This window comes from Hirundo rustica, chromosome Z (genome assembly GCF_015227805.2).
Source record: "Hirundo rustica isolate bHirRus1 chromosome Z, bHirRus1.pri.v3, whole genome shotgun sequence".
NCBI classification, from domain to species: Eukaryota; Metazoa; Chordata; class Aves; order Passeriformes; family Hirundinidae; genus Hirundo; species Hirundo rustica.
In genome coordinates, this window is record NC_053488.1 from 45785849 (window position 1) to 45812586 (window position 26738).

The following is a 26738-nucleotide window of genomic DNA, read 5'->3' on the forward strand; positions in this document are numbered from 1 at the left end:
TCAAATGTGTTAATGTCGTGTCCCTGTCTCCAACTCAGCAGCGACATCTGGTGACCTCCTGACAAGGTAGCAACAAGCGGCCGCAGTATTGTGGGGGAGACGGGGGCAGCAAAATTTGCTGCTGGCAGCCTGTTGGGCTACAGAATGATGCGGGCAGAAAATTGCCAGCAGCAGAGAAAGCCACGGGCAGAGATTTGCGGGCGGCGGAAGAAACTGCGGGCAGCAGAGAGCTGCAGGCAGTAAAGAAAGACTGTGTGCAGCAAAGAGTTGTGGGAAGCAAGGAGTGCATGGAGGAATGGCGGGGAAAGCCGCATGGGTCTAGACTCCTTTTTGTAGATTAGAGACAACGCTGGGAACATGGAGGCACAGGCTTTGTCACTGGAGGACCCCCTTTTGCAGGTATGGACGCTTGTTTTAAAAAATAGATGGGAAAAGTATGACAGATGGGCTTTACTAGCCCTAGTAATGTGGTGTGAGAGCCTCAGGCTGGACGTGTCCAAAGGAGCTGCCCTGGATGTAAAAACATGGGAGCAGGCTGGCCGACAGATCTTTTCAGTAGCCTCAACAGGCAATGAGACTGCCATTAACGTTATAAAACCCTGGAGGCTCATCGTGATATTATAAGAACAGTTGAAGAGAGTGGGAAATGAGTATGGCAGAGGGATCACCACTGGCACTGCCTGTTGAGGTAAGAGGTGAAAGAAGGGGCTGGGGGAGGCAGTGGGGGGCACAGATGCAGCGCCGGGCAAGAAGGAAAGGAGGGTGGGTGGAGCAGTCACAGAGCACAGTGAAACAGCCCAGGATTGTGCTGATGCCCCATGCAGAGACGTCTTCCCAGCTGAGTGTGCCCTGGTCACCTGGGACCCTGCCACTGTCCCAGGCAGGGATGTGCTGCTGGCAGAACACATGGCAGCTGAACCGTACCCTGCCACATCTGCTCAGACACCAGAAATCACAGCTGGCTGCTTTGCTGCTCTGTGCTCTGTCGCCCTGTATCCTGCAAAAACCCCTGAGACTGTGACCAGCCACTGTGAGACCACGCTGCAAGATGCCTGGCTGCCACAGAGCCATGCTTGCCACTCTGTACTTTGCTGTGCCACCCCCTGCTGTGCCTGCTAGGACCCCTGAGACTGCTCCTGGCTGTTCTGAGGCACCGCCTAGCTCCTGACAGGCACTCAGCTACTGTCACACTTTCGCTGCTTCTGCAGTGGAGCCGTGCTGTGCCCCTGTAACAAACCGGCAATCTCTTACTGTGCCTAGCCGTACGGGTCTATGCGGTTCCCTTGGTGACGGAGCACCCTACGGCTCCAACCACGCCTGTGCAGCCACCAGATCAGCACGCGCTAGGACCACAGACACCCTGCATGCTACCGCATGTGCACCAGGACCGCCTATTCCTAAGACTAAGTGGGTCAACTCCAGAACCACACCTCTAAAATGATACTCTAAAACTTTTGGCTGCATCTCTGATCCAGCCTCTGTGGGGTGTTGGCTCTGCCTCCAGCCCAGCCTCCCTGGGGCATGGCTGTGCCTCCAACCCAGCCTCCATGTGGTGTGCCTGTGCCTCCAACCCAGCCTCTGTGGGGCATTGCTCCACCTCCAATCCAGCCTTTATGCGGTGTGCTCTGCCTCCAACCCAGCCTCCATAGGCAGGTCCAGGAAATGCATCACTAGGAGTTCGTGGAGACAAAATACACAGAAGTAACAGTGGATCTGGGGACCCCAGAATCACTACTCACCCCCATTGCCAGATCAGGAGCTGTCCCAGGAATGTGTACCAGTAAGGGACGCAAGGGAGAGCAGCAGAGAGAGCCAGAACGGAACACCGTGATATTGCCCCATCACTGCACTGCCAGCAGCCCTGCCCAATCCTGTGAATGTCTGGCAAAAAGTAAAACAGGCAGCTAGTGGGGATTACAAAGGTTAAGAACTCCTTGATGTGCCGTTGTCGGGGGTCTGGGAGCCTGAGGATGGGACAGTTGCTGTTAATCCAGCAATAAGAGACAACGGAACTACTCCTGACAAGTACATCCTCTTGCAGTGGCCAGTTTTTTCTGAACTGCATCAGCTAGTGGCCAAGCAAGGTCTGGGTTCTACTGCCATTGCTAATGTGCTAGAATTCCTGAACACCGAGGAGGTAACTCCTTTCGATATAAAGCAGCTTGAAAAATTAATGTTTGCAATGGTCCAATATATGGTGTTCAAATCTACATGGAAAAGCAGTGCTGAAAACAAGAGTTAAAAATATAAAGGTTCTAAGAGAAGACCCACGTTTTGAGGCAGGGGTCCTTCAGCTTCTGGGATTACCGCCACTGTGGGATTCCCAACTCCAGGCTAGGCTGCATCCATTAATACTAGCACAGGTGAGGGAATTGGGACAGCAAGCACTGTTTAAGGTAGCTAACATGGCAAACCCAACCCAAACATATTTCAAAATCAGACAAGGAGTCAAAGAACCATATCTACAGTTTAAAGAGAGATTACAAGATGCTATGGAAAAATAAATTGTTAATATTGAAGTCAGAAATCATCTAATTTTACAGCTGGCAAAGGACAGTCCCAATGAGGACTGTTGAAAGGTCATTGAGCTGCTACTTGATGAAAATCCATCACTAAATGAATTGATAAATGCCTGTGCTATGGTTGGGTCTAATTTTTATAACATGACCATGTTAGCAGATTCCATAGCAGCTGCTGTAAATGTAATTTCTCTAGTCTACAAGTGTGGACAGCGAGGCCACCTGAGAGCGAACTGTCTCTGCAAGCCCACTCTAATGTGGATATGTCAAGGACAAAGGAATATGATCATTAGTTGTGATTGATGTGGGAAACCTGGTCAGAAGGCCAGGCAGTGCAAATACAAAGTATACTAATAAATTTTTGAAGAATCCTTTAAGAACCAGGGAAACAGATGATCTAAAGCGAGGATGAGACATGTGAAGACAAGTATCTTCTAACCTTCCTGTGCAGTCTTATGTGTCTGGCTCACAGGAAGGACTCAAGGAGCAGCTGGAATGGATGTTTCCACCTCCATCTCAGTAACTGTTACCCCCTTAAAGGTACATAAAGTCCCTCTGGGGGCACAGGGGCCTAACAGGAGAGGACTGAATTAATTGGTAACTGGGCAGTGTTAATTGGAAGATTTAGTGCCAGCTTGCAAGGCATCTATGTACGCCCTGGTGTTGTAGATGCGGATTTTACTGGAGAAATAACACGCAATGGTTTCAACCCTACTCCACCCTTGACTATCCCTGGAAAAAACAGAATTGCCCAGCTTATTCGTTTTAAGTCTTGTGTCCCAAATACAGATCCCAGAGTCCAAGAGTAAAGAGACCAAGGCTTCGGGTTGACAGGTGGACCTCAGGTATTTTGGACCTAGGTCATGGGTGAGCAGAGGCCCAACATGGTGTGTATTGTCACAATGCCTCGGGACATCCTAATAAATGTAGTGGCATGATTGACACAGGGTCACAGGTCACCATCATCTCTGCCCACACTTGGCTTCATCGTGGCCCACTGGGCCTGCGGGATCTGCTGTTGCTGGCCTTAGAGAGATGACACAGAGCTGTTTGAGCAGCAAACCTGTTTTGGTAAAAATTCTTGAGAGACCAACAGCTACTGTCAGAACTTACATCACTGAAGTACCACTTAACCTGTGGGGGAGGGATGTTTTATCTGCTTGGGAAGTCTGCAAAAATCTGGGACAGATTTTTAATGGAGGCCAGTGTATTAAGGGGTGTGAAGTATCCCACACTACCCTTAAAATGGCTTACAACTCAGCCAGTGTGGGTACAACAGTGGTCCCTCAAGAAAGAGAAGTTACATGCCATTAGGTCTTTGGTGCAGGAACAACTGGTTCAAGGGCACATAGAGCCATCCATGAGCCCTTGGAACACTCCAGTATTTGTTGTAAAAAAGAAGTCTGATGACCTGAGAAAGATCAATTCAGCCATGGGCGCCCTCCAGCTTGCCATGTCTTACAATGATTCCTGCTGACTGGGATAGTCTAATTGTGGACCTGAAGGATTGTTTCTTTACTATTCCACTGCATCCAGATGATAACCCAAGGTTTGCTTTTACTGTGCCTCCCATTAATGGTGCCACACTAGTGGAGCTTTATCAATGGAAAATACTTCCTCAAGGTATGAAATCCAGCTGTACAACTTGTCAGTGGTATTTTGCATGGGCACTCTCATCAGTGAGAGAACAATATCCAGGGGCATACTGTTACCGCTACATGGATGACATTTTGATAGCAACCCAAACAAAAGAGGAACTCCCACAGATTCAGCCAAGCCTGTTGTAAGCATTAGAAACATTTCGGCTGGAAGTCACACCAGAAAAGGTACAGCCCTTGGAAGATACCTTGGAAGTACTTTGGTCTCAAAATTATGGATCAAACCATACAGCCCCAGACAATTCAATTCTTTGCAAAAATTAAAAATTTACACAATGCTCAAAAACTTTGGGGTACCATTAGCTGGCTCAGACACTATCTAGGGTTGACCACTCCACAAATAGTACCCTTATTTCGCCTTCTAAAGGGTGATCATGATCTAGCTTCTCCCAGAAAGTTAACCCTGGAGGGAGAGGCTGCTCTTGTGATAGTAGGGCAAGCCATCACAAACAGATAGATCCACTGAATATGTCTAGAAGTGTGTATTATTGTGTTTATTTTCATGGTTGATTTCCATCCTGCTGCTGTTGGACTGTGGGATGCTCAGTGGTGTCACCCTTTGCATGTTTTAGAATGGATGTTCCTACCTCACCAACCTGGAGAAACAGCCCCTACCATTTTTGAGTTAATTGCCCAGTTAATTGTGAAATGTTGTCAAAGGTGTTTACTATTGGCTGCAAAAGATCCTTCAAAAGTAATTTTACCTGTGACACAAGAAGAGTTTGGGTGGTGTTATGACAACAGCACTGCTTTGCAAAATGCCTCATAAAATTTCTCAGAGCAAATTGATTATCATGTACTGAGTCATACATTACTGTAAATGAGTAAAATCACTGTATTGTACCTAAACCCCTGAAACAGTTGCACACACTTAAAAGATATTACTGTGTTTACTAATGGTTCTGGGAAAACTGGAATGGCAATTGTGACATGGAAGGAAAAAAGCGAATGGCAACCATTGGAAGTTTATGAGAATGGGTCAGCTCAGTTGGTGGAGCTACGTGCTGTAGCTATGGTTTTTCAGTGTTTTCCCCATACCCCTTTAAATATTGTCACTGACTCTGCCTATGTTGCTGACATAACACAGAGATAACAACAGAGCTCTGTTGAAAGAAATTGACAATGCACAATTATTTGGCCTACTAAGTGGCCTACCATCCAGACAAGAAATTACCCATTGTACATTCTACCCATATGAAGCCATACAAATCTCCCAGGTTTTATTACAGAGGGCAATGTGCAAGCAGATAACCTAGCTAGCCATGCCTGGACAGCACCACAGCCAGACATTCTAGCACAAGCAAAAGCCTTACACAACTTCTTTCATCAAGGTGTTTGAAAAGTTCTGCAGAGGCAATTTCTGCTATCAAACACAGAGGCTTGTATCAATTGATACTTTTTTCTCTGCCATTTGGGCATCAGCCTACTCAGGAGAAAAAGGCTGGGATGCCATTGCAGATTGGCAATTAGCCTTTGCTGCTTTGAGTATCCCTCATAAGATCAAAAAAGATAACAGACCTGCATATGCATCACAAAAATCTAGACAATTTCTACAGCTCTGGGATGTGTCACACTAAATGGGGTATACCAAATGATATACCCCATTTAGCAACTGGATAGGCCATCATTGAATGTGCACATGGCACTTTAAATTGTATCTTAGATAAACAAAAAAGGGGATTGCATAGTGAAACCCCACAGAGCAGAGTAGCAAAAGCTGTTTACACCTTGAATCCCTTAACAGTACCAGAAGAATCCCAAAACCCAGTAATCTTAAATCATTTCCCATGACTGCAGTCATTTGGAGATGCCCGGACACCGACACCTAAACTAATGGTAAAAGCCATTATCACAAACAAGTGGGAGGGTCTGTGGGACCTCATTACATGGGGCTGTGGGTGTGCCTTTATTTCCATGGACACTGGAACATGATGGATACACGCCAGGTGTGTTTTCCCTGGTTTATGTCCTGCTCGGGACCAGAGACAACATCTTCCCAATGAAGCTGCAGCAGACGTGGTGGAACAGTGAGTTAAATTACATGCAATTGATACATGGTGATCTGGGACCTTTTGAGATGACAAGTTTATTCAAAAACTTGAACTTGTTAAGTTGCTTTCCCTGTTAGTTGATTTTCCCCCAGTTCTAAAGTTGAAATGTTTCTTGTTCATAGAATTAAGTTGTAAGTTTATAACTTCCACTTAATAAGCCTGCCATGTGCCAATTTGAAAGCTTGTATTGTTGGTAATCCTGCCTGACAGTTCCTGGGAATAGATGTAACATTTTCAATGATATATGGGATGCATCACTGGCTGGGAGAGGCTATGCTTGTCAAGTTAGGTAGAATCATATGTCATCATGCTGTCCTGTCATCTTGTCTGCAGAAGGCCCTTTCAGGTAAAATAACAGAGAACGCTTTGCATTTTTATTAAAACCGAGGGGGAGAACTGTAAAAGATATAGCTGGTTTCTAGCTGCACAGATAATGTGACTTAAAAGATACCAGTTCAACCAGCCTAGCTCGAAGTAAAAAAGTCCCTGGACTCGAAAATGACAGCTCAGGTTCAAGCCCAGACAGAGGACCTCAGCCAATCCCTTTGAAGCACAGATACACCCATATCATTGGCCAGTGATCTAGGCGGAGTTGAGACCGTTGACCAGTCATGTCTGTAAGAGTGGGAAATTTGAAAGCTCTATGAAAGAAGTTGCTGGACAATAAATGTGGGTTTTCACTGCATGATCTCAGTGTGTTAATGTCACATCCCTGTCTCCAACCCCACAGCAACAAAAGTTATTCAGGATGTTTCTGAACTTATTAAGTGATTTCAGTGTACGTTATTTTATAGAAGCTGCATTGGATATGCCTGTAGCAAGCCTGAGTCACTGGGTTTTTGCATGAAAAATGAAGCTGCCTTGAGAATATTAAATGTTCTGCAACATATAATTGTGCATGTATATATTTTGCTGAAACAAATAACTACATGTGTGTAAGATATTTTTGTAGTGATGTAAAAATCCTGTTGACTGAACTCGCAAATTAGGATGTCCAGGGAATCACTAGTTACACAGCATTTAAAAAGGCAGATTTCACATCCAAATAGCTTTTTAAAATTTTATTTCTTGTCTTGAAGGCTTTTTTTTTTCTTTTTCATTGACAGTGGGAGTACTGTGTGTGAAGAAGCAGTTGCCAGATGGTCTCTCTGCTGTCAGGCTGCTGCTTTCACACATCACCAGCTTTGATTTTGCTGGCTTCCAGTAGTATAAAGGTAGAATTTATATCAAAATAGGGCTGGCTACCTGATTAATTGTAAAAGAAACAAGAAAAAATATTTTTATGTGACCCACCCAATAGAATACCAGACTGAGGGACTGAAAGCGAGTGGAAGATTAGAAGCAGAGTTTGTATTTCTGCCTGAATCTTGGCAGCAGAGAAGTGTTTGGTGTGTTGCTTGGTCTGGTGTGAAACACCACTTCTGTTTTCGTACCCAGTATAACTTGAAGCTCTTTCTTTACTACTACAAAGAAAGACTTCAGGGCTAGCGGTCAGTTCTCCTCCTGGACTTTCCAGTTGCAGTTGTCAATACTTAGTATTGAATTCTGGCTGATGCCTTTAGGGAAACAATGAATGGGATATTTAAGGACAAGAAGAGAGTGAGAACAATTAAAATTCTTTTCAAAACTGTTCTTGCTTTCTAAGTTGTTTAGCTAACCTAATTTCAATGTTGTGAGTAATCCTAGCCTGATGTGTATTTCCACGTGCTATCATGCTAGCTAAGTATAGGAAGTATCTTTCATCAAAAGGATCTGCTGTAGAAAGAAAAACAATTTGGGTTCTTCATGTGTGGGTTAGTAGATAAGAATCACTGAAATTCGCTAGCTTGGGACTGAGGAGAACAACAGTTGCAGAAGAGTTGCTCTCAATGGAGTAAGCATTGGTTGCAAAATAAAACCAAATCCTTTGCATGGAGCTATCCACTTTGACCAAATTGATAACCTCTATATGTCGAAAGGCATCAAAACATGGCACACTTCATTCTATAATGCAAATCTTAGTCAACATTTAATGTTAGATTTTACAATGCAAGACTCAGCTATATCTTAATGAACTAGTATTACAACTAAACTACACCCTTCTAGCTGAATTATTTGTCATTATATTTGTCCTTCTAAAGGAAACGGTGAAGGAATGTGTATGCTGCCTAGAAAGAAAAATTGCATGTTAAAATTATTAGTTAAATTTTTAGTTACACGTGGATTTCTTTTAGACTTTGTTCTACTGAAGTTCCTATTAACTACTAAAGAAATTGAGCATTACTATAGCTGCTATATAATACTATCTCTTCTTGAGTGCTAAATGACCTGTGAGTTGGTTAATTTGTTTCTTCCTTTTTTGTCTTCCAGCTTCCTTTAGCAGCCCTGTCTTCATTAAAGGGAGACATCGTGGAGCTTAATAAGCGTCTACAACAAACAGAAAAGGAGCGTGACCTGTTGGAAAAAAAATTGGCAAAAGCACAGGTGAGCAATAGTAGTTCAGGATTCTGAAGATGGTCCTTGGTTTTATGCAGTCCTTGTTCCTCAGAGAGAGAAAAAAATACGGAACAATGTCACAAGTCAAAAGAATTTTAAGGCTGCAAGACACATAGTTGCCATGGGTTATACCTTTCATGTGTTGAAGACTTTCTTTTTAAACAAAACCCTAAAAATAATAAGATACATTTTGTTTTGAAGTCAATGTAAGCAACAGGTGCTTTGAATTATTATAGAATATAAGAATTACAGCTTGCTCTCAGTGGATTAAGTAATTGGTTGCAGAGCCTTTCACTCTTGGGTCACATTTAGACACAACACAAATGAACACCGATCAAAAGTTATTGCCAATTTTCAGTGCCTTGATGTTATGTGAGAAGTTACTTGTGATCTCAGTCTAGCTTCCAGTAAGCCATTTGGAATTGGATCTGTGGAAAACACAGCCAGAGGAAAGCCAAGGGGTTAAATAAGAATAAGGTTGCAACTCCTCATTCTTTCACAGCTCTTACATAGAGGTAAATGCAAGCAAGGAATATTTAACTACTGCTTTTAATATATGTACCTTCTGTAAAAAAATCTTAGTTTTCAGATGCTGTAATTGTATGAAATAACTTTTATAAATAGTTAACATTTCAGAACTTTCAGAACTAATTCAAAATACTTGGGTAGAGACAATCAAAGCATTTTATCATGTAAAGTGTGGCTCCTTATTTGTTGCTCAGAGATGTTCTGGAATCTCCACCCTTCAAAGTACTCAAGGCACCTCGTCTTGGGTTGGGTGAGGGACTGACTAAGTTCCAGTGGTCCCTGTCATCCTTTCTGAAAGCCATTCTTTAATTTTGCATATTTAAAGTTTTCAGTATTTAGTGCATTTTGATGAGACCTTTCATCTGTGTTATTTAAATTCATGCCAAATATAGTAGTGTTTAAGGAGTCTCGAATTTCAGGCTTTCTTCAGTCCTCCCTTATTTTGGACTTTGCCTACATGCCCTGATATTTTTTTCAGCTGCCTTTAAGATTTATGGGCTTGTAAGTGATACTGTTATTGCAGACCATCAATGTAACATACAGAAATAAAATCACTTTCCATGTTTTTATTCCCTTTGATATGTGAGCCAGAGCAACGCTGGGAGCTAACATGGTTTATCAACTATAGTCCTGAGAACCTTTTCTAATTTCTGTGGCATTCTTGGGATGGAGTCCTCTTTCTTGCTTACAGTTTGATATGAGGCTGCATTTGACAATCATTAAACTCTCAAACGGATTCAGTGTATCCAAATGATCATTCTGCAAGATTGCACTGAATTTATTGTTGTTATTTTTAACTCTGGAGGGTCTGGTGCTAACCACAGGCTTTTATTAGTGTTTTATTTTTATTTCTGGGTCTTTATTTAAAGAAACATATAAATTATCTCTCAGCCAGTGAAGAGTGCCTTGTAGGTGCTCCCATACGATACTGAATACACACTGATGGCAGCTGAGTTTAAGCATGTCCTTAATACTAATTAACATGTGCTTTGTTAAAGCAAGATTGTTTGGTGTTTGCCTTGATGGGTTATCAATTACATGTGCATACATAGCGCTTGGTTTGTAATGCTGTGGATTTTTACCTGATATTGAGCCATGTGAACATAAACATAGTGATCACTGCCTCCTGGCCTGTGAAGAGCACACAACTGGAATATCTGAAAGGCAGGTTGATAGCTAGATTTCAGATTTCAAAAAGTATTTTAATGAACAGTTTTATATAAAGGTTTAATGATTTATCTCTTTGCAGTTTATTTTTTTTCTGAAGCCCTCAAAAGGATAGCATTTAGTATGTATTAAATAAAATACAAATCTTTCTTAAGGAATTCAAATAATTAAACAAACACAACTTGTATATTCAGTGTGTTGGCAATGTTTAAGTACTGAGACATACGCTGGTGAAACCACTGTGCCTTGTCTTCTTTTTCTAACTGCATTACTTCCAAGCACATGTGCCACTTAAGATAATTTTTTTTAACTTCTCACTTCACAGAGATTCGATCCTTATTCTTTCCTCTACAGCCTCTGCCTAATGTGAATCAGAGGTTCAGAGGGCGTGATTATATGGGAGATGTTTGAGGTTCTGCATAAGCATGCTCAGATGCTAGTGGGTCAGTATTAAATCTCTATTCTGCATCTGGACTGTACTTAAAAAGGCAGCACATTTCATTTTAGCTGTCGTGGTAAATGCTTCCTGGAACAAATATCTCTTAAAACACATTTTTTGTAATTCCTTTCCCACAATTTCACGAGGCATGTGAGGCATTTGGAAGAAAGGATTAATGATTTGCAGAGTGGAGGTGATTTGGGGAACCACAACTCAAGTAATAGATTATAAATGGTGAAGAAAGCTAGTTGGACAGCCTGGGCTTAAGATCTTGTGAAGTGATGTAATTGATTAATGGTTGTTGTAGCATACTCACTTCCAAATCTGCAGCTTGTGGAGGTCAGATACAGCATTTCTCTATATGCTTCTGTTATTTCAGTAACACAGCAGATCTCTGTGTTTTTATGAGTGTACAATTCAGCAATAAAGTGATCTCTAGAATAAAATTTGCTGTAAAACCCTGGTCAATCACAACTAATGTCTTCTTCCAAAAGTCTTTCTGTGATGATGAGAATTATAGTGCTTTCTACTGCCTCTGTATGGAACACTCTTCTGGCTTTCATAGTGATAAACAGTGGGAGTCTGAAGGGAGAGCATAAAAAATGCACATAGAGAATTGTTCTTCTTCATACCTCCCACCTTTCTGCCAACATCTGTGAACAGGAGGCCACATCACATTTTATAGTCCTCTATAGTCCTATTCTCCATGGAATTATATAATCTTCTTTCTTATCCATCTACATTCTTGGCATTTCCAACATCCTGTGACATTGAGTTCTGCAGTTCTATGATTGAGCATGGGATTTAATAACATGCTGAATGTTTCAGCAAGTAGTGCAAGAACAGATAATTCACTTACTATATTTTCCTTAAAATTTCCTCTCCTTTGACAAGGTTGTCCTGCTGTCTCCTTCTTTGTGCTTAGTCATTGTTATTTCGGATTTTTATAATAGCGCTACACAAAGAATGTGCTCTATTGTTCTGGATTCTGTGTCACAGCAGTAAGTTTCATTACTGCAGTAATAATTCTTTGCCATCCTCTTGGTTATTCAGAATATAGGGAGGAGCAGCAGAATTTCAGTATAAGAATAAAACCAACACTCTGTAGACATATAAGAACAGAAGCAACATTCTCTGTAGACATGTAAGAGCACATGAACTTCACAGGAAGGCTTCAGTTTCTCATTTAATAGAGAAACTTGAAATAGAAATGCATGGTGTTCAGATGAACATTGAAATTATTTGTTCTGTTGTGTCATGTCCTTATCTGACAGGAATAATTCTGTGTGCTTGTATTTATCTTCTACATTAAGTGTGCACAGTACATACTACAGAACAATTAATTCTGTCCATGCATGTTTTTGTGATTGAAGATTAGCAGTATAGACATGTTTTTAATAGTTAATTTTAGATCCATGGATTGCAACTGTTAAATCTGCCATTCCTCTCAAATTAAAAAACACTGTATTAGTTGAACAAAGATTTTTAGCTTCTGAAATCCTGTTAGGTTTATATCGCTGTGGCTTGTTCAGGTGATGACTTGTATTATTGGTGAACAACAGCACATCCAGTGTCTGTCTCTGCAGGGCCTGGGGCATCTCTCAATGAGCACTGCTAGTAATAGTTTTTTGGGAGTTTTTTGCCCTCTGATTGAACACTGCAAATTTAATATAAAGATTAACATAATTTAACACACTGTTAGTGTTTCTTTCACTAGGAATTTGTGTACATTAATAGGCAATAAATCCCTTTTTCAGGCAGTAAGCTTGAATTAAAATGTTTTCTCTTATCATCCTTCTCCCTCATACACTTCTTGCTGTTGTTGTTTCCCAGCATCAAGAGATCAGAATGTTAGTTTTTATTGTAAATGAAATAACCTTTTTAATCTGTACCAAAAAACAACCAAGAGTTCTCAACTTATATTGAGAACTGTACTAACAACTTCTCTTCTGACCCCAACAATTAATTGCTTATCTTTTGCAGCCTCTCAGTGAGTTATCTCTGTATTTGCTTTCTCAGAGAATTAGACCTCTTAAGGATTTGGAGGCTGGAGCTCTTAAATATGAGTCTGGAAGAGAGATGAGGAAAAGGGTATAAGGGTATTGTGTGACTGACATGTAAATAAATTTTAAGAGCTGAGTATTTACACCTTGGAAAGAAGTGGGGATGGGTGACAGATTGCTTTTCTGAAACTCAAAGCTTTAAGAAACTAAGGAGGATGGTGAGCAGCCACAGTATACCAGAGAAAACCTTTAGCAGTAGGTAGAAAAACATGCATTTGTTTATTTTCCTTGTTAAGTTTTCAGATGAGTGTTCCATAATAAAGAGCAACCCTAAATAACAGAAGAATTTTCCACTGCAGCATTTTGGGATTCATATTGAACCTTGTTTCCATGGCTTGGATGCTTTTGCCATTTTCCCTTGAATCTTGTAATAACTGACCAGAACCTAGGAGAGGTTCCCTGCCTCCAAGACAGAGCAATCCTTAGTATCATGGCCTGTTTTTTACAGAGGTTTCCTTTTGGCCTTTCCTAGTTGCTTTTACCTAAGATAATTCAAGAGCTTTTTTGAAATACTGTGGTTGTTCTTTAGAGAGACCCAGACGACCATCAAAGGCAAAAGGTACAGAGCCTGCTCTCTGTCCAGGGGGGGGTCACTGCTTTATTCTGGGGTCCTGCCTCCGCCAGTCTGAGCTCAGTACAGAGCTCTTTCCCCGTCCCCATCTGGTCCCAGAGAGACAGAGCCCCCAGCCGTCCCAGAGCTTTTTCCCAGGGGGGACGGGCCTAGATGCAGGGACAAGCTACTACCCAATCAGGGATAAGGTGGGAGTGGAACAAAGTTGGGTTACATTCCATTGTGGGAGATGGGCGAGGCCGAGCATGGACAAATCATGTGATACAGTTTCCAAGGGGAACAGGGGATACAGTAGACAAAATCCAGTATAAAAATGAAACACAATAAAAACCCAATTAATGCACTGTAACAAAATATCAGATGTGAAGCTATTGTCATATATTGTCAGCTGGTTGTTCACAAAGTACATCTGTCATCAAATGATGTTATCCTGAAAAATGGTGACTGAGTAATGGCTGGAGAAAACAGAAGTCAAGTTGTAATGTGGCTGAAACCCATTAGCAAATGTCCATGTATCTTCAGTCAAGATGAACAAATTCTGCTTTTCAGTGCATAGCTTAGAAAGACAAAAATTGTTGTGATAGTGGTTTTATTTGTTGTCTGGAAACAATTATTATACACTCTATCTGAAACATCCCTTTGGTTTAAAAGCTAAAAACCCCACCAGTGCGCATAACAGATTGATCTGGATAATGCTGGGGTAGCGTTTGTGGGCATATATGTGTGTCAGAGGAAATTCAGGTTTAGAAAGGCTGAAGAAGCAACTCTTTATTGCCTCTAAATCTGCTATAAAGACTTCGTGAAATATTTTCTCTGTTGTTTCTGCACTTTGAAAGCTGTAGTAGTTCTTCAGAAAGATAAAATTTTAAGATGTGGAAATGTGAGAAATAAGCTGTAGAATCATCCTACAATGAGGAGTCATTGTAATGTACGTGCACAGCCGTTGCCACCATGTAATTTCATAAGCCAGGTGAACTTCATCAGTCTTCTGATGTCCTCTCATCATCAGTCCTCTCCTTTGAAGTGTGATTATATGATCTATTTCTCTTAGTGTAGGTGGAAGTGATTTTTTTACTACAGCTGAAGGTAAAAACTATTTTGTTGTAGTCTGTGGAAGGATACTCTAATATCTGGGCTACTTTAGCTGTGCATATTCATGGAAGTTAAAAATTGTGGAATAAATTTATTTAACGTTCAAAATAAAAATGTGATTGAAGCTTATTGTAAATTTTAATTTTCAAGAAGTCTTTTATGTAGATGATATTCTCAAGCTGTGAGTGTAAGTGGCCAAAAAATATGGGAGCAAATTACGAAAATTCTGGCACATCTACTACTTTGGGTATATTATTATTATTTGTAGTACAAAGGGTTTAGAGAATTAGGTGGTACAGATTGTTTACTTGATTTGGGGAAAAAAAAAAAAAAAAAAGGGTTTGAATTAGCCATTTTGGAGGACCTCCAATATTACAATCAAGTTTGGCCCTTAGAAAAGCTAGGATTTTACATTGCAGCTCTTCAATTAAGTTGTGTGGGTTTTATACTGTTAAGTGCTTGTGAGGGGTTTTTTTGACTGCATAGTACTCAGTGTTGTGTGAATGCAAGAAGGCTTGACTGAGGGGGGTCAGAAGCAAAATGTTAGAAATCAAACTCTTGCCAGCCACTACCAAGCGAAACTTCAGTCAGCACACGGTGCTGACTTGTAATTGCAGTGGCTTGTAATGTATTACTGTAATTGAAATACAGCATATGCTGGCCTGAAGAGTAAGTCAGAGAGGCTACGTTTAAAATATGGTGGGAAGGAAAAGGGAGGATTTTGTGATATGTATAGAAAACAAGCAGTCACGTAGCTCTTTATAATTTAAATCATAAGCATTTGGTTGGAGAGTACGAACATAATAAAAATATGCTCTGTTACTTACAAATATTAGTAAAAACAAATACACTAGAGAGGAAGTTATAACCTCAAAATGTGATTGCTTTATAATAATGTGGTTTCTGCCATACTATTTTTTCTAATTCAGACCACATTGGGAAGATCCTAGGATTCAAAGATGATGTATTTATAGCTATTTTAAATTGCAAATAGTGGGGGATTTTTCAAGCCGAAATGGCAGCCACTCTTTAGTAAAAAAACAAATAATAAAAGTACACTGCATAGTCTGTCAGTACTTCGAATATTGTTACTACCTCCCTGTATGTACCTGTCAATGTTTTGTCCTTTGGCCTTTTCTTTTGCTGGAGGCATTTGATGAGTAGGAAAACTGTAGTGCTGTGCCCTCCTGCCTTGTACCTGATTTTCCCTGCAGTGGTCCATAACACCCTTTCTGTTTCCTTGCTTCTCTGCTGCAGTGTGAGCAGTCCCACCTGATGAGAGAGCAAGAGGATGTGCAGGAACGAACAACACTGCACTATGAGGAGCGGATCACGGACCTGCATGGCATCATTGCTGAGCTCAACAAGAAAATCAGTCGGCTGCAGGGAGCAACCATAAGGTACAGCAACTTCCTGGGAATTCTGGGCCAAGGAAAGACTGGTGCAAGATATGGTGTGAGTTATACTCTAATATGATGATGACTTTCAGGCTTGTCATGATGGGTACTGAATAGTTGCCCATAATCAAGGTGTGTGTTCTGCAGGGTATCATCCCAAGCACCCAAGAAGTGCTGCCTTCTCTCTGGCAAACCCACACTTTGCGAAACCTGACAAGCACTGCAAAACATGCAGTGTGGCATCTAAATACTCCTTTTTCTAATGTGCCAGGGTGCCACATAAGTGATAGCATTGTAAAGGAAGGTGAAGATATCTGACCCTAACCTCTGCTTTTAACTTTATTTTGCAGCCTCCTGTAGATTGCCTAAGTGAAATCAGTTGTGGGAGAGACATGGTTCAAATAGATTTCAGTAGGTTTTGCCTGTTTGTGCTGGCTTTTTTGACAAAACACAGTTGTACAAATCGTGTTGCTACCTGGCTCTGCAGCAGCAAAACTTGCAGTATTACCCTAGGTTGTTGCTGTGTTAAAATAAACTTTACGTTTGACTACATGGAAACATTTTTCCTCACCTGTTTTTACATATTATTTTCAGTGTAGAAAAGTTGGACTGTAGTGTAGGAGCTTCCTAAAGTTTATCTACTAAAGATGCAACTATATGCCAGAATCTGTAGATTTTCTAGAGAACATTGAATTATATTTGATGCATTTGTGGGTAATGTTGACATGGTGCTCTAGCCATGTAGCCAATTACCAGTTTTCCTTTACTTATTAGCTGCACCTTTTTTTTGGTAATTGCTTTATTTCTTCTTCCTTGTGAATACTTCTGCTAGCACAAGGCAATGTTGTTAAAACTACTCACTTAATCTTTCATGAAAATGTTAGTACACAAAAAAAAGAATGTTTGGTGTACTATAAATAAGAGGGAATATCATCACATACATATTCACCACTACTAAAGCAGTGTTAGAATCACATGTTTATTTTATTTAAGAACATAAATACTGTTGCCTATGAGATGATCATAACTAGCAATGGCCAAGGTGAGATTTTTCAGATATTTTCTATGCTGGTAGTACTTCTCTGAAAAAAATCCCCATGACTCCCTTTTTCATTTATGCTTGATACCTCTGCAGATAAACTTTCCATTTGTCTTTTGAGAAGACTAGTTGAAAAGCAAAATCTGAGAAAGCATGAGAGCTACACTGATTTTTTTGTTTGAGTAGGAAAACTTTTGTTTTGATTTTATTAGTAAGAACAAAAACTGTTTTTTAAGTTAGTGGTTCTTTTTGTTTCCTTTAATGATGGAAGTAGCTTATTTTCTTTGGCAGGCCAATAATTTGGTGTCTGGGCAATGGAGGTGTAATATTCCTCCTGAAAATGGAAACTGAAGGGATTCCACACAGTTTGTAAAGCCAACTGAAGGAAGGAAAACTGATACCTCCTGCTGTGGCTTTCTCTAAATCCACTCTGGGATCCACGTGATATTCTTGAGAAGCTGTCCATGCATCCCACAGAGCAAGGGTGGTGCAGTAGCTGTCCTTGCTGGAACACATGTGACTCAAATCACTCCATCCTTGGCCCTGGGGACTCTTAAGTCCGGGAGCTGGAACAGAACAGTCCTGTTCTGGGAGCACAGCTCTGCTGGGGCCTCAACAGTTTCACTTTCCTCTAAACCAGAAGGATTTTAGTTTTGTCTCTTTGAAGCCTGCAGGTGGTATTGAGCAGAGGCTTTACTTGTGCTGTCACAAAATTTGGGCTGTTTTTCTGGAAGCAGAGTTTACATTACTTGCATAACAGATTAGTGTTTCCCCAATGCTGACACAGTGACTCTTGAGTTTTTTCACATACCTATTTTAGATTATAAAAATGAACTAACATGTAGTGTCACGTACCTCTACTCTATGACATTCTTTTTAGTTCCTAAACCCAAAAATATTTTGGAAATAATTAGAAGAAACCAGTGCTTCATGGGGGGTATTTGACTATCCTCTAAATAAAAAATTAAGTTGTATTATGTTTATTTGAATGTCAGCAGTACCCTCAGAATGTAGGACAGAAAGTCAGGAGACACCATGTTTAAATCTGAATAAGGTGTTGCAACAACTTGAGGAGGGGTGTTGGCATGCTGTGTAAGCTGGTTAATATTCTCCATTATGAGAACTTTTATGTCTCTTTCTTGGTGTGTCTTGGGGTTTTTTTGCCTTTGCAATGCCGGGGTTTAGAAGAGTAATGGCTTTTGCTCATGTAGTTTAGTAATGCCAGCTCTAGAATCATGGAGTGGTTTGGATTGGAAGGGACTTTAAAGACCATCTAGTTCCAATCTCCTGCCATGGGCAGGGACATTTTCCCCAAGACCAGGTGGCTCTGGTCCCTATCTGGCTCGGCCTTGGACGCTCCAGGAGTGGAGCAGCCACAGCTTTTCCAGCCAAGGAGAGAGCTTAAGTCACATGTCAATGCATGTGCCTCTTTCCAGGTGTGTCTGATATGCTGATATCAGTAGCAGTAATCTTAGAGGGATATTTTTAGAAGTTTACAGGATTTTCCTAGGTTTGCTAGCCATTTCTTTGGTCCCTGTGTGTGGCCTCATGAATTCAGCTGCTGCTCTTGCTCTGCATTCTTCCAGAATTCCCTGAGGAAAATGAATTTGCCATGCTTGGGGTAGCAAACCAGCATTCGTTTGCAATTGTCTCATCTTCCTACTGCTGGCGCTTCGGACAGCCCAGCTGGTTTAGAATCCCCCCTCCAAAAAGAGACATAAAGGTGAAAAAAGTGAGTCTCAATACTCAAATACTCACATACTAGTAGATGAGCCTCTGTTGCTGTTGGAGGTTAGGTTTGTTCCATTTTATCTTATAGAATTTTTCCCCATAAGCTGCTAAGAGACTGAGTACTAGTGCTTAGATGGTGCTTGACCAACGCAAAGGAGGTGGCCAAAAGTTGGGAGGGGGATGACCACAGAGTTTTGGGGCAGGAAAAGGACAGGACTGGGGGAGCTGGGTGCTCTTCTTGCTCTGGGCATTGGAGAGGACAGCCAGGCTGCTGCTTGCTGCGGGAGGAGTCCAGTGTCAACAGAAAGTCTGGTCTTGGGAAATCTACCATCATCTGTTTGTGTGTCCTGGAATTCTGAGCTCCTCTGCCTACCTTGCTGGATCTGGGCCAGCTGCACCCCCCTGTCTGCCAGGGGCATCCTGCTGTTCCAGCCACCAACACAGGAGTTTCTGCCATTCCAGCATGGTGCTCTCAGAGTCCCAAGAGATCAGACTGCCCCGGACTTTGTGAAACAAAGCCTCTCGAGATTCCTGGTTCTGTTTATTGTTAATGCTGTAGTTGTTGTTTGTTTGCCTTGTTATACTTTCTAGTGAGGGACTGCTATTCCTTTCCCCATAGCCCTGCCTGAAAAGCCCCTTTAATTTTCTAAATTATATTAACTTGGAGGGTGGGGATTGGAATTCTCCATTCCTAGAAAGGCCTCACCCCTCCCTAGCAGATACCTGTCTTTCAAACCAAGACAGTTGCCAAGGATCTCTGTCCTTTGGCAAGGTGCATGCAATTTTCTCTCAAAGTGCATGCAGCCTAGAAGACAGGAAAACAAATCAAATGGATCTTTCCAGTTAGAGTCATATTGTAAATACTTGGACACAAAGGGCACACCCAGTGACTCCAAAGCATGAAAAGGATTTTGAAATTATACAGCAGAGTACTAAAATGTCATGATATCTACATATAAGGTGAAAATTTCTGATTTCAGAAGGTTTTAGTACTGCTTTAGATTCATTCAAATTTGACTCTTTTTTTCTTAATCATTTCTTTGGCTGTCCAAATCAACTGTGACTTCGGCATGTGACTGACAGGTTTTTTTAGATGTCAAATTGAGGTGCAAGAAAAGGAAAAGAGAGGTATCTAACTGCTTTTAGTTCTAAACCAGTGGCTGTTTGGGTACATCTCTGCAACTCTAAAAACAGCTAGCAACTATAACAGTACTAGACAGAAATATACTCTGATGTTGATGTCTTCTAGGAATTACTTGAAGTAGTTGTCAAGAAACTTATTACCCATTACTGTAAAATCATTTGTTCAGACTTACAACTTTTAATCTGATATACATTTAGAAAATATTGGAAGTTAATGAAGAAGAGGGGTAGCAAAGAGACTACAGCATCTCAAGAAGTAACACACAGCACTTAGAGTCACATTTACACAGTCACCTGCAGGTCTCATTCTATCTTCTAAATACGTGCTAAGTGGAAGCTAGCACATACTGAAATCAGTTCAAAGGACAGTGTGGGTGTGATAATCTTGGCTTCAGCACACAGCTGCTTCAGCCCAGCTCCACCTGCCCTCAGTGATTAATTTCCATGCTGTTTCAAGCATGTCGCTATTTGTTTGCAATGAACTAGTTCAGAGGGGCCTCAAGTATTTGTACACAGAGTGCAATCAATCTTTGTGCACATATACCTTTACTATTTTCTACCTGAGGGTATTAGAGGGTTTTAAAAATAGTTATTTAAGAAAATTTATGGTTGAAAAACTGCTGGCACCAGTAGTACAAAGCTATGGACTTGGCAGCCATGAAGAGAACATGCACCTTGCCAGTGTTACATGGTGTGTACGAATGCTGAAAAATGTGCTATTTTGCTCAATGTTTGAACAAGTTTTTCTGAGTGTCTGTGCAGCACTGGTCCTTGGTTGCACCTGAATGAAGAAATGAAGAAAGCAGTTGTAATAAATGATCAAGCCCAATTTCGTAAATCAAAATATAGAATTTTATTTTGAGACTTAAATTCAGTCTCTAACAGCCACAATTAAAAGGAACAGCGTTGAACCCCAGGTTTCGGCACTGGCTGAACCCAGAAACGGACTCTATCGCTCCGAATCTCCCCTGTTCACAAAGTGTGTCCTGAGCCGCTGGTTTTTATACAGTCCTCCGCTGAGAGTGGAGAGCGACCGAAGTGCTCCAGTCTTTCCCTGCTTCATCAGGTATTCATGTCCATGTCTCTGGTCGGTTGAATAGGTTCTTGAGGTAAAACAATGTCGTGATTGCTTGCTCCGGAGTAGTGTTTAGAAATGGTAAACTTGGCCGGAACAGATAAGATATCCATCTGGTATTGATCGCTGAGTTCGTTAGCAGGTCCATCTCCGGGGGAGACATGTTTTATCTAATCATCTCTTCTATTCACTGAGTGAACGGTTGTCCTGAGGCCTTGCTGGCAGAGACCCTCCCTGTCTCTCAACCCTCGTGTCCCCCTCTCACAGTTCAATTTTTAAACCCCAAATAACACTTCATATTTTACAGAGCTTAATTCAGACCGAACGCAAATTAACTTTATATTACATATCACAGGACCGAACACAAATTAACTTTAGGTCACATATCACAGCAGTTGGTGGAGAAGTAACCGAAAACCACGGGTTTTTTTCTCCAATCCTCCCATCTTCTGTGTCTAGAATGGCTTGATCTGGTCTTAATTGTCCCCAGCTTACCATGACATTCTAGCAAGTTCAACCATCAGGACCCATAACAGAACAAATACCTGCTTTTTACAACCAGGCTGTTGCTGATGGCAGCAATAAGGAAGTTGTAATGCCTCCACCTTCTGGGTGAAGTGGCAGGAGTCCAATGACTGGTTATTGTCAGTTGTTGAGCACCTTGCATTTCCAGTGCGACTGGAAGACTCTACTCTGTTTTGGGGAAAGGAAAGTTTCAAACAGTATCTTTTGTTACTGCCAGCATCAGTTTCAAAGGTAGAATTTATATTTGTGATGTATCACTGCCCTCAAATTCTTCCTTTTCTTGCCCTCAGTCTTGTTTCCAGTCTGCTCTCTGCTGGTGGAGGGACTGATGGACCTTGCTGCCACTTTATCAGAAATGGATTTCTGATCTTTCTGGTCAGCTTTTAAAAGCAGTAGTTCATTTAGAAACGGACTTGTGACTTGAGTTATCAGAAGGGCGAAAGCCCTACCACATGAGATACTTTTCACTGTCCCAAGATACTGAGAGACATTTAAACTGAAAAACCCAGAGCTAGCGCTAGCTAGATGAGGTTGTGTTGTGTTTTGAACAGAAAAATCTGTGCAAGAAGACCCCAAAGAAGAGTGGTGAGAAATGTGTGCCGTTGCTTTAGGGCCAGTAGAGCTTTTTATCCATTTGTAGAGGTAATTCAGTTTTTAAAATGTAGGACTGATTGTTTCATAAATGAAAAAAAATCAGTTACCTTCAGGTGAAAAACTGCAACTGTTTGAGTGCTTGGTAAATGTTTTGTCTAAAGCTAATTACTAGTGGCATTTTTTGTGGCTAATAACAAACTGGTTTATGAAACATTAACCGATGCTTACGTGTTTTCATTAACTCCTGCTATTCATGATTAGGTTCTAACACTGTCTTGAACAAGTATTGTGTGGTACCTCCAAGACCTTTCTTTGATGTAAATCTCAGTGTTAACCATCTGGCCTGCATTTTGTTTAGTAATACCAGTCACTAGGTGCTTCTGCTGAAGTCACACTTTCTTTGCACTGAAGCAAACGTAAAGGCCAGAAGAGTATGGTAGAAATTACAGCTCAGTATCTTGGGAAACCCTGCTTTGCAAGCAAGTTGGAAGTCCTTTTTCGAGTTTTATAGAGGTTGTCACCTCTGCAGCTTTGAGAGCCGACTTCGCTTCTGTCACTGCTATCTGTATGTATGGGCCATCTTGTTTGCTGTTTTGCCTGACAAGTCGAGACCCACCTCCAGGCTGAATCCTGCGAGAAACACTCATCATGGTGTAGTACACACACAACAGACCTAACATTACATATACCCTTCCCAGATGCAGATCCTCAGATAGGTCTTAGCTGTTTCTCATTATTTCCAAAGCCAGACAGTTCCATTCTCACACTTTTATGCTGAATCTTCAGCAAAATTAAGCTCTGCATGTGATCTCATGTGCAACAAAATGATGCCTGTCTGTTTTGTATCAGACGGGCCTTGCACCTGGATAAGCCGGTGTTTTTTCAGTGTTTAAAAACTGTCACTATGAAAGTAAAAAAAAATCTGAATCAAATCAGCAGATGGATTAAAAGAAAAAAGTTTACAAATGTTCTCAAGCAAAACTAGTGTGAAAAACGCCAATCACTTGTTTTAAAATTTTAAAAGTTTAATAGTAAATGAGATGGTTATAAAAAAATAGAATTAGAGTTAAAAAATTGAACAATTTTAGAGTTAGGACAATATGAGACAATAAAAAACAAAGTTACAGACGCCTGGGTGCCTCTTCGAGCAAAAAAAAGCTCCGAAGAAGGACCTCTGCTAACAAAGGACCATTCCTTAAAAGCAATAGCCTGTTGAATATTCATATATATCATACATTGTGATATATGTTCTAAAGTTAATTCGTGTTAATAGGATATAAAATGTAATACAAGCCATATAAATATAAGTTTTGTATAAACTAGCATGTTATAAGTTAAGTTTTGTTCAAACCAGCATATTGTGAATTAACTCAGGGGAAGGTGGCTTAACAAAATAAAGGAATTTCTCTAGCCCGAAAAGGCATGGAAGGGACACGAGGAAAACATGATTGGAATTACCAGAAAGAGGAACAAGAAAATGCCGCTGCCGGGAATCCTTGAAAGGGAACAAAAGGCAACGGAAAACGGAGATGATAGCCCGGAGAACCAGATGATTACCTTAGATCGATATCTAAATCGTCTCCGCCAGAAATTAACATCTCCACACCACACCTGGACCCAACCATAAACAGTATTGTCCTCCTCCGCCGATCTAATCAGACTCTTGGAACCGAGACCTGCATGATTAATGAAGATGCCTCGGAGGAAGGACCGTCAAAATCCCGAGTCTCTCTCCGCGATCCAGTGTATAAAAAGATACTGCTGCAAACCGAAAATGTGAACTTGGGGGATAACAGACTGACAGAGTATGTTATCAAGTGTTCACCCAGCGGTGACCCTGGGCTTGACGCTATCCTTTTAATTGTGGCTGTCCGAGACTGTCATTTTGTCTCTCAATAAAATTCTAAATTTTGATTTATCTAATTTGGTCTATCTTATTTATGACATACATGATGCATAAACTCTATCTAAACAAAGAACCGTCTCTGGTTAGTATCACTTTTTTTCTTTTAATCTCTGTGGCATTCTCAAGGCTGAGAGAGGCAGGAGGAATTGGTTTCTTCTGATAAGGCAGTAGGAAATTCTTTTTTTTCTCTGAAAGATTTACGATTTCCTGTGGTTGGTACATAAAAACTATATTTTAACCACAAAACTTCATTTACTATACTATCAAAATATTAATACAACACCAACAATTAACACAACACAACACATATAGTAAATATCTTGTGTAGAGCCATATAATATGCACTTTTCACAGCTAGTATTCATTTACTTGACTTCTTTCCCAGTGCTTGAACTCTTTGAGTGGAGACAGGAGAGAAAAGCCCTAAATTTTTTAGCTCATTAGTTTTAGCTAAGTGTTCTGTGTCCTCAGTTTTTTTAGTTGAATTGACACCAGCTTGACAAATAGTTAAAACCTAGGTAATTGAGGCTTTTCCTTTTCCACTAACTCCAGCAGTCCATTGCAATGCTTGCTTATCTGTTCCTCTCTCTCGGGAAAAGAAGGTGAAAAACCATCGAGTCACCAAGAGCATTTTGATTCACATATGCAGGTACATGCATGTGCATGCTTTGCACACAAGATGGGGACATCCTTGAACTGAGAAAGAGTCCAAAACCAGTTACTACTGTTATGGAGAAATCAGTAGCAATTTAATATAAAGGAATTTTGTTTTGCCATTTTAAAAATAATAACAGTCTGAAATAGCCACAATTAAAGAGACAGCTTCAATCCCGGGTTATCGAAGTTGGGTGAACGTAGAGACAGTCACGAATGAACCAGTTCTCCCCTGTTCACGATTGCCTAGATCTAGTGGTCAGGTTTTATAGAGATTTCCTCCCCTGAGGCAGTTTTATTGTTAGTTCGTATTTGAAATACATATTCATGTGTTTTCTTTCTCTGGCCTCTTGGTCCTGAATGCTTCTTCCCGGTAGAGCTGGACGCCTGAATGGGGTTCTGGGAAATCGGCATTCGGATGCTGATGGTGATATTTCTGAGTCCTCCTGTTCTAGATTGATATCATGTGTTAATCACCGAAGGAGGCAGGTGGCTCTTCCTTGATGGATGGGACATCTCCGGCTTGGCCATTTCTTTTGGTTGCTAATCTGGGCTTCGCCCTGCTATTGTCTGGAGTCTCTACAATTGCAAATCAGTCTTGGCAAACAGGAGGGTTTTCACATCTTGGTGGACACCCTCTGCTTGTTATACAGGTTATAGTTTATAACATATAGAACACAATTTTATCACAAAATATCTATCATTCTTCTAATTCAGTTTGAGATCAAAGCCACTTGTGCTGATTTGTGTGAATTACCACCTGGGGAGTCACTGCAGAGCAGTCTATGTCCTTGCACACATCCTTGATAGCACTCAGTTCCACTCATTACTTCCTTTTCCATTGGCCAGGAGAAATAATGGAGTTGGGAATAAAGAGATGGAAACCAGGCACTGACTGCTCCAAGTGAGTGTTACGGGCATGGCACAGTGACTTTCCAGTGAAGGGTTTAAATTCATCTCTGCTGACTGGACAAAACACTTGTGTGAATTGAATCCTGTGACTCAGCTTACAGCTTTGAAATGAGTGATGGACCTTTCCTCATAGGATTTCATTTCTGCCTTTCCTCTCTCTGCCAGGGAGGAGGATGAGTGCTCAGAGCTGCGGTCGGAGCTGAGCCAAAGCCAGCAGGAGGTTAACAAAGACTCACACAGCATGGACCAGAACTCTTTCTCAGTGCCAGAGAACCAGTCCACCATGGTCACTGCAGATGTGGGTGAGTTGTGTTCTTAGCAGACGTGATGGCTTCCCACAGCAGAAAGATGTCATTGTGGGAGAACAGATAGAGACAGTGCTGAAGGCACTCTTGCCCCTGATACATTGCAGCTGTGTTAATTACCAAAGAGTGGGAACAGCCTTGCCCTCACAGCTATGCGTGATAAAAGAGTGAGTTAGTTGGTCAAGTGGTCAGTCAGTTGGTATCTGCTGGCCATGCTGTGAGGAGGAAGGGATGGGAAGCAGTGAGCTAGAAATGCAGAAAGAAGAGAAAAGAAGGAGGGAAAGAGCCAGAGCTGTGTGGAGTGGCTCATGGGACTGCAATGTAGAAAGAGCATGAAAAACTTTTAAGTAACAAGGTACTGATACTTGAGGCCCCCTGAAGTTTTTAAAGAAGCACTCTTGAGTGCTGTGGCCATCTTGACTACGATGACATATCACAGCTTTTGAAATGTAAATCCAGGCATTTGGTGAGGAAATTAATTAAAGTAGGATGTGTTAATCAAAATTGATGCTAAGCTTCTACATGACTGTGAACTTAGATGTGAAGTAATTACTCTACCTTGATTGTAGAATCATTAATTCTGGAAAAAATTTCTGAGTTCATTGATTCCAACCATGACCCCAGCACCACCACCATGTTCACCATTAAACCACATCCTCAAGTGCCATATCCACACAGTTTTTGAACACTTTCAGGCATAGTGACTCCACACACCCCTTAGGCAGCCTGTTCCAATACTTTACAACCCTGTCCATTAACATGTTTTTCCTGATATCCAATCTAAAACTTCCCTGGTGCAGCTTGAGGCTGTTTGCTCTTGTCTGATCACTTGTTACCCGGAAGAAGTCTAACCCTCACCTGATTGCAGCCTCCTCTCTGTTGCAGAGAGCAGTA

At 41.2% G+C, this 26738-nt stretch overlaps 1 protein-coding gene across 6 annotated transcripts in view; it reads left to right on the top strand.

Annotated features, from left to right (window-relative positions):
- The window catches only part of MCC (MCC regulator of WNT signaling pathway), a 180021-nt gene that overhangs the window by 78241 nt on the left and 75042 nt on the right, over positions 1–26738 (top strand). For all 6 annotated transcript variants that reach the window (XM_040089723.2, XM_058424026.1, XM_058424027.1 and 3 more), the window contains 3 exons: positions 8578–8691; positions 15821–15963; positions 25705–25841. In XM_040089723.2, the coding sequence (XP_039945657.1) occupies positions 8578–8691; positions 15821–15963; positions 25705–25841 (394 nt within the window). The remainder of the gene's footprint in view (positions 1–8577; positions 8692–15820; positions 15964–25704; positions 25842–26738) is intronic.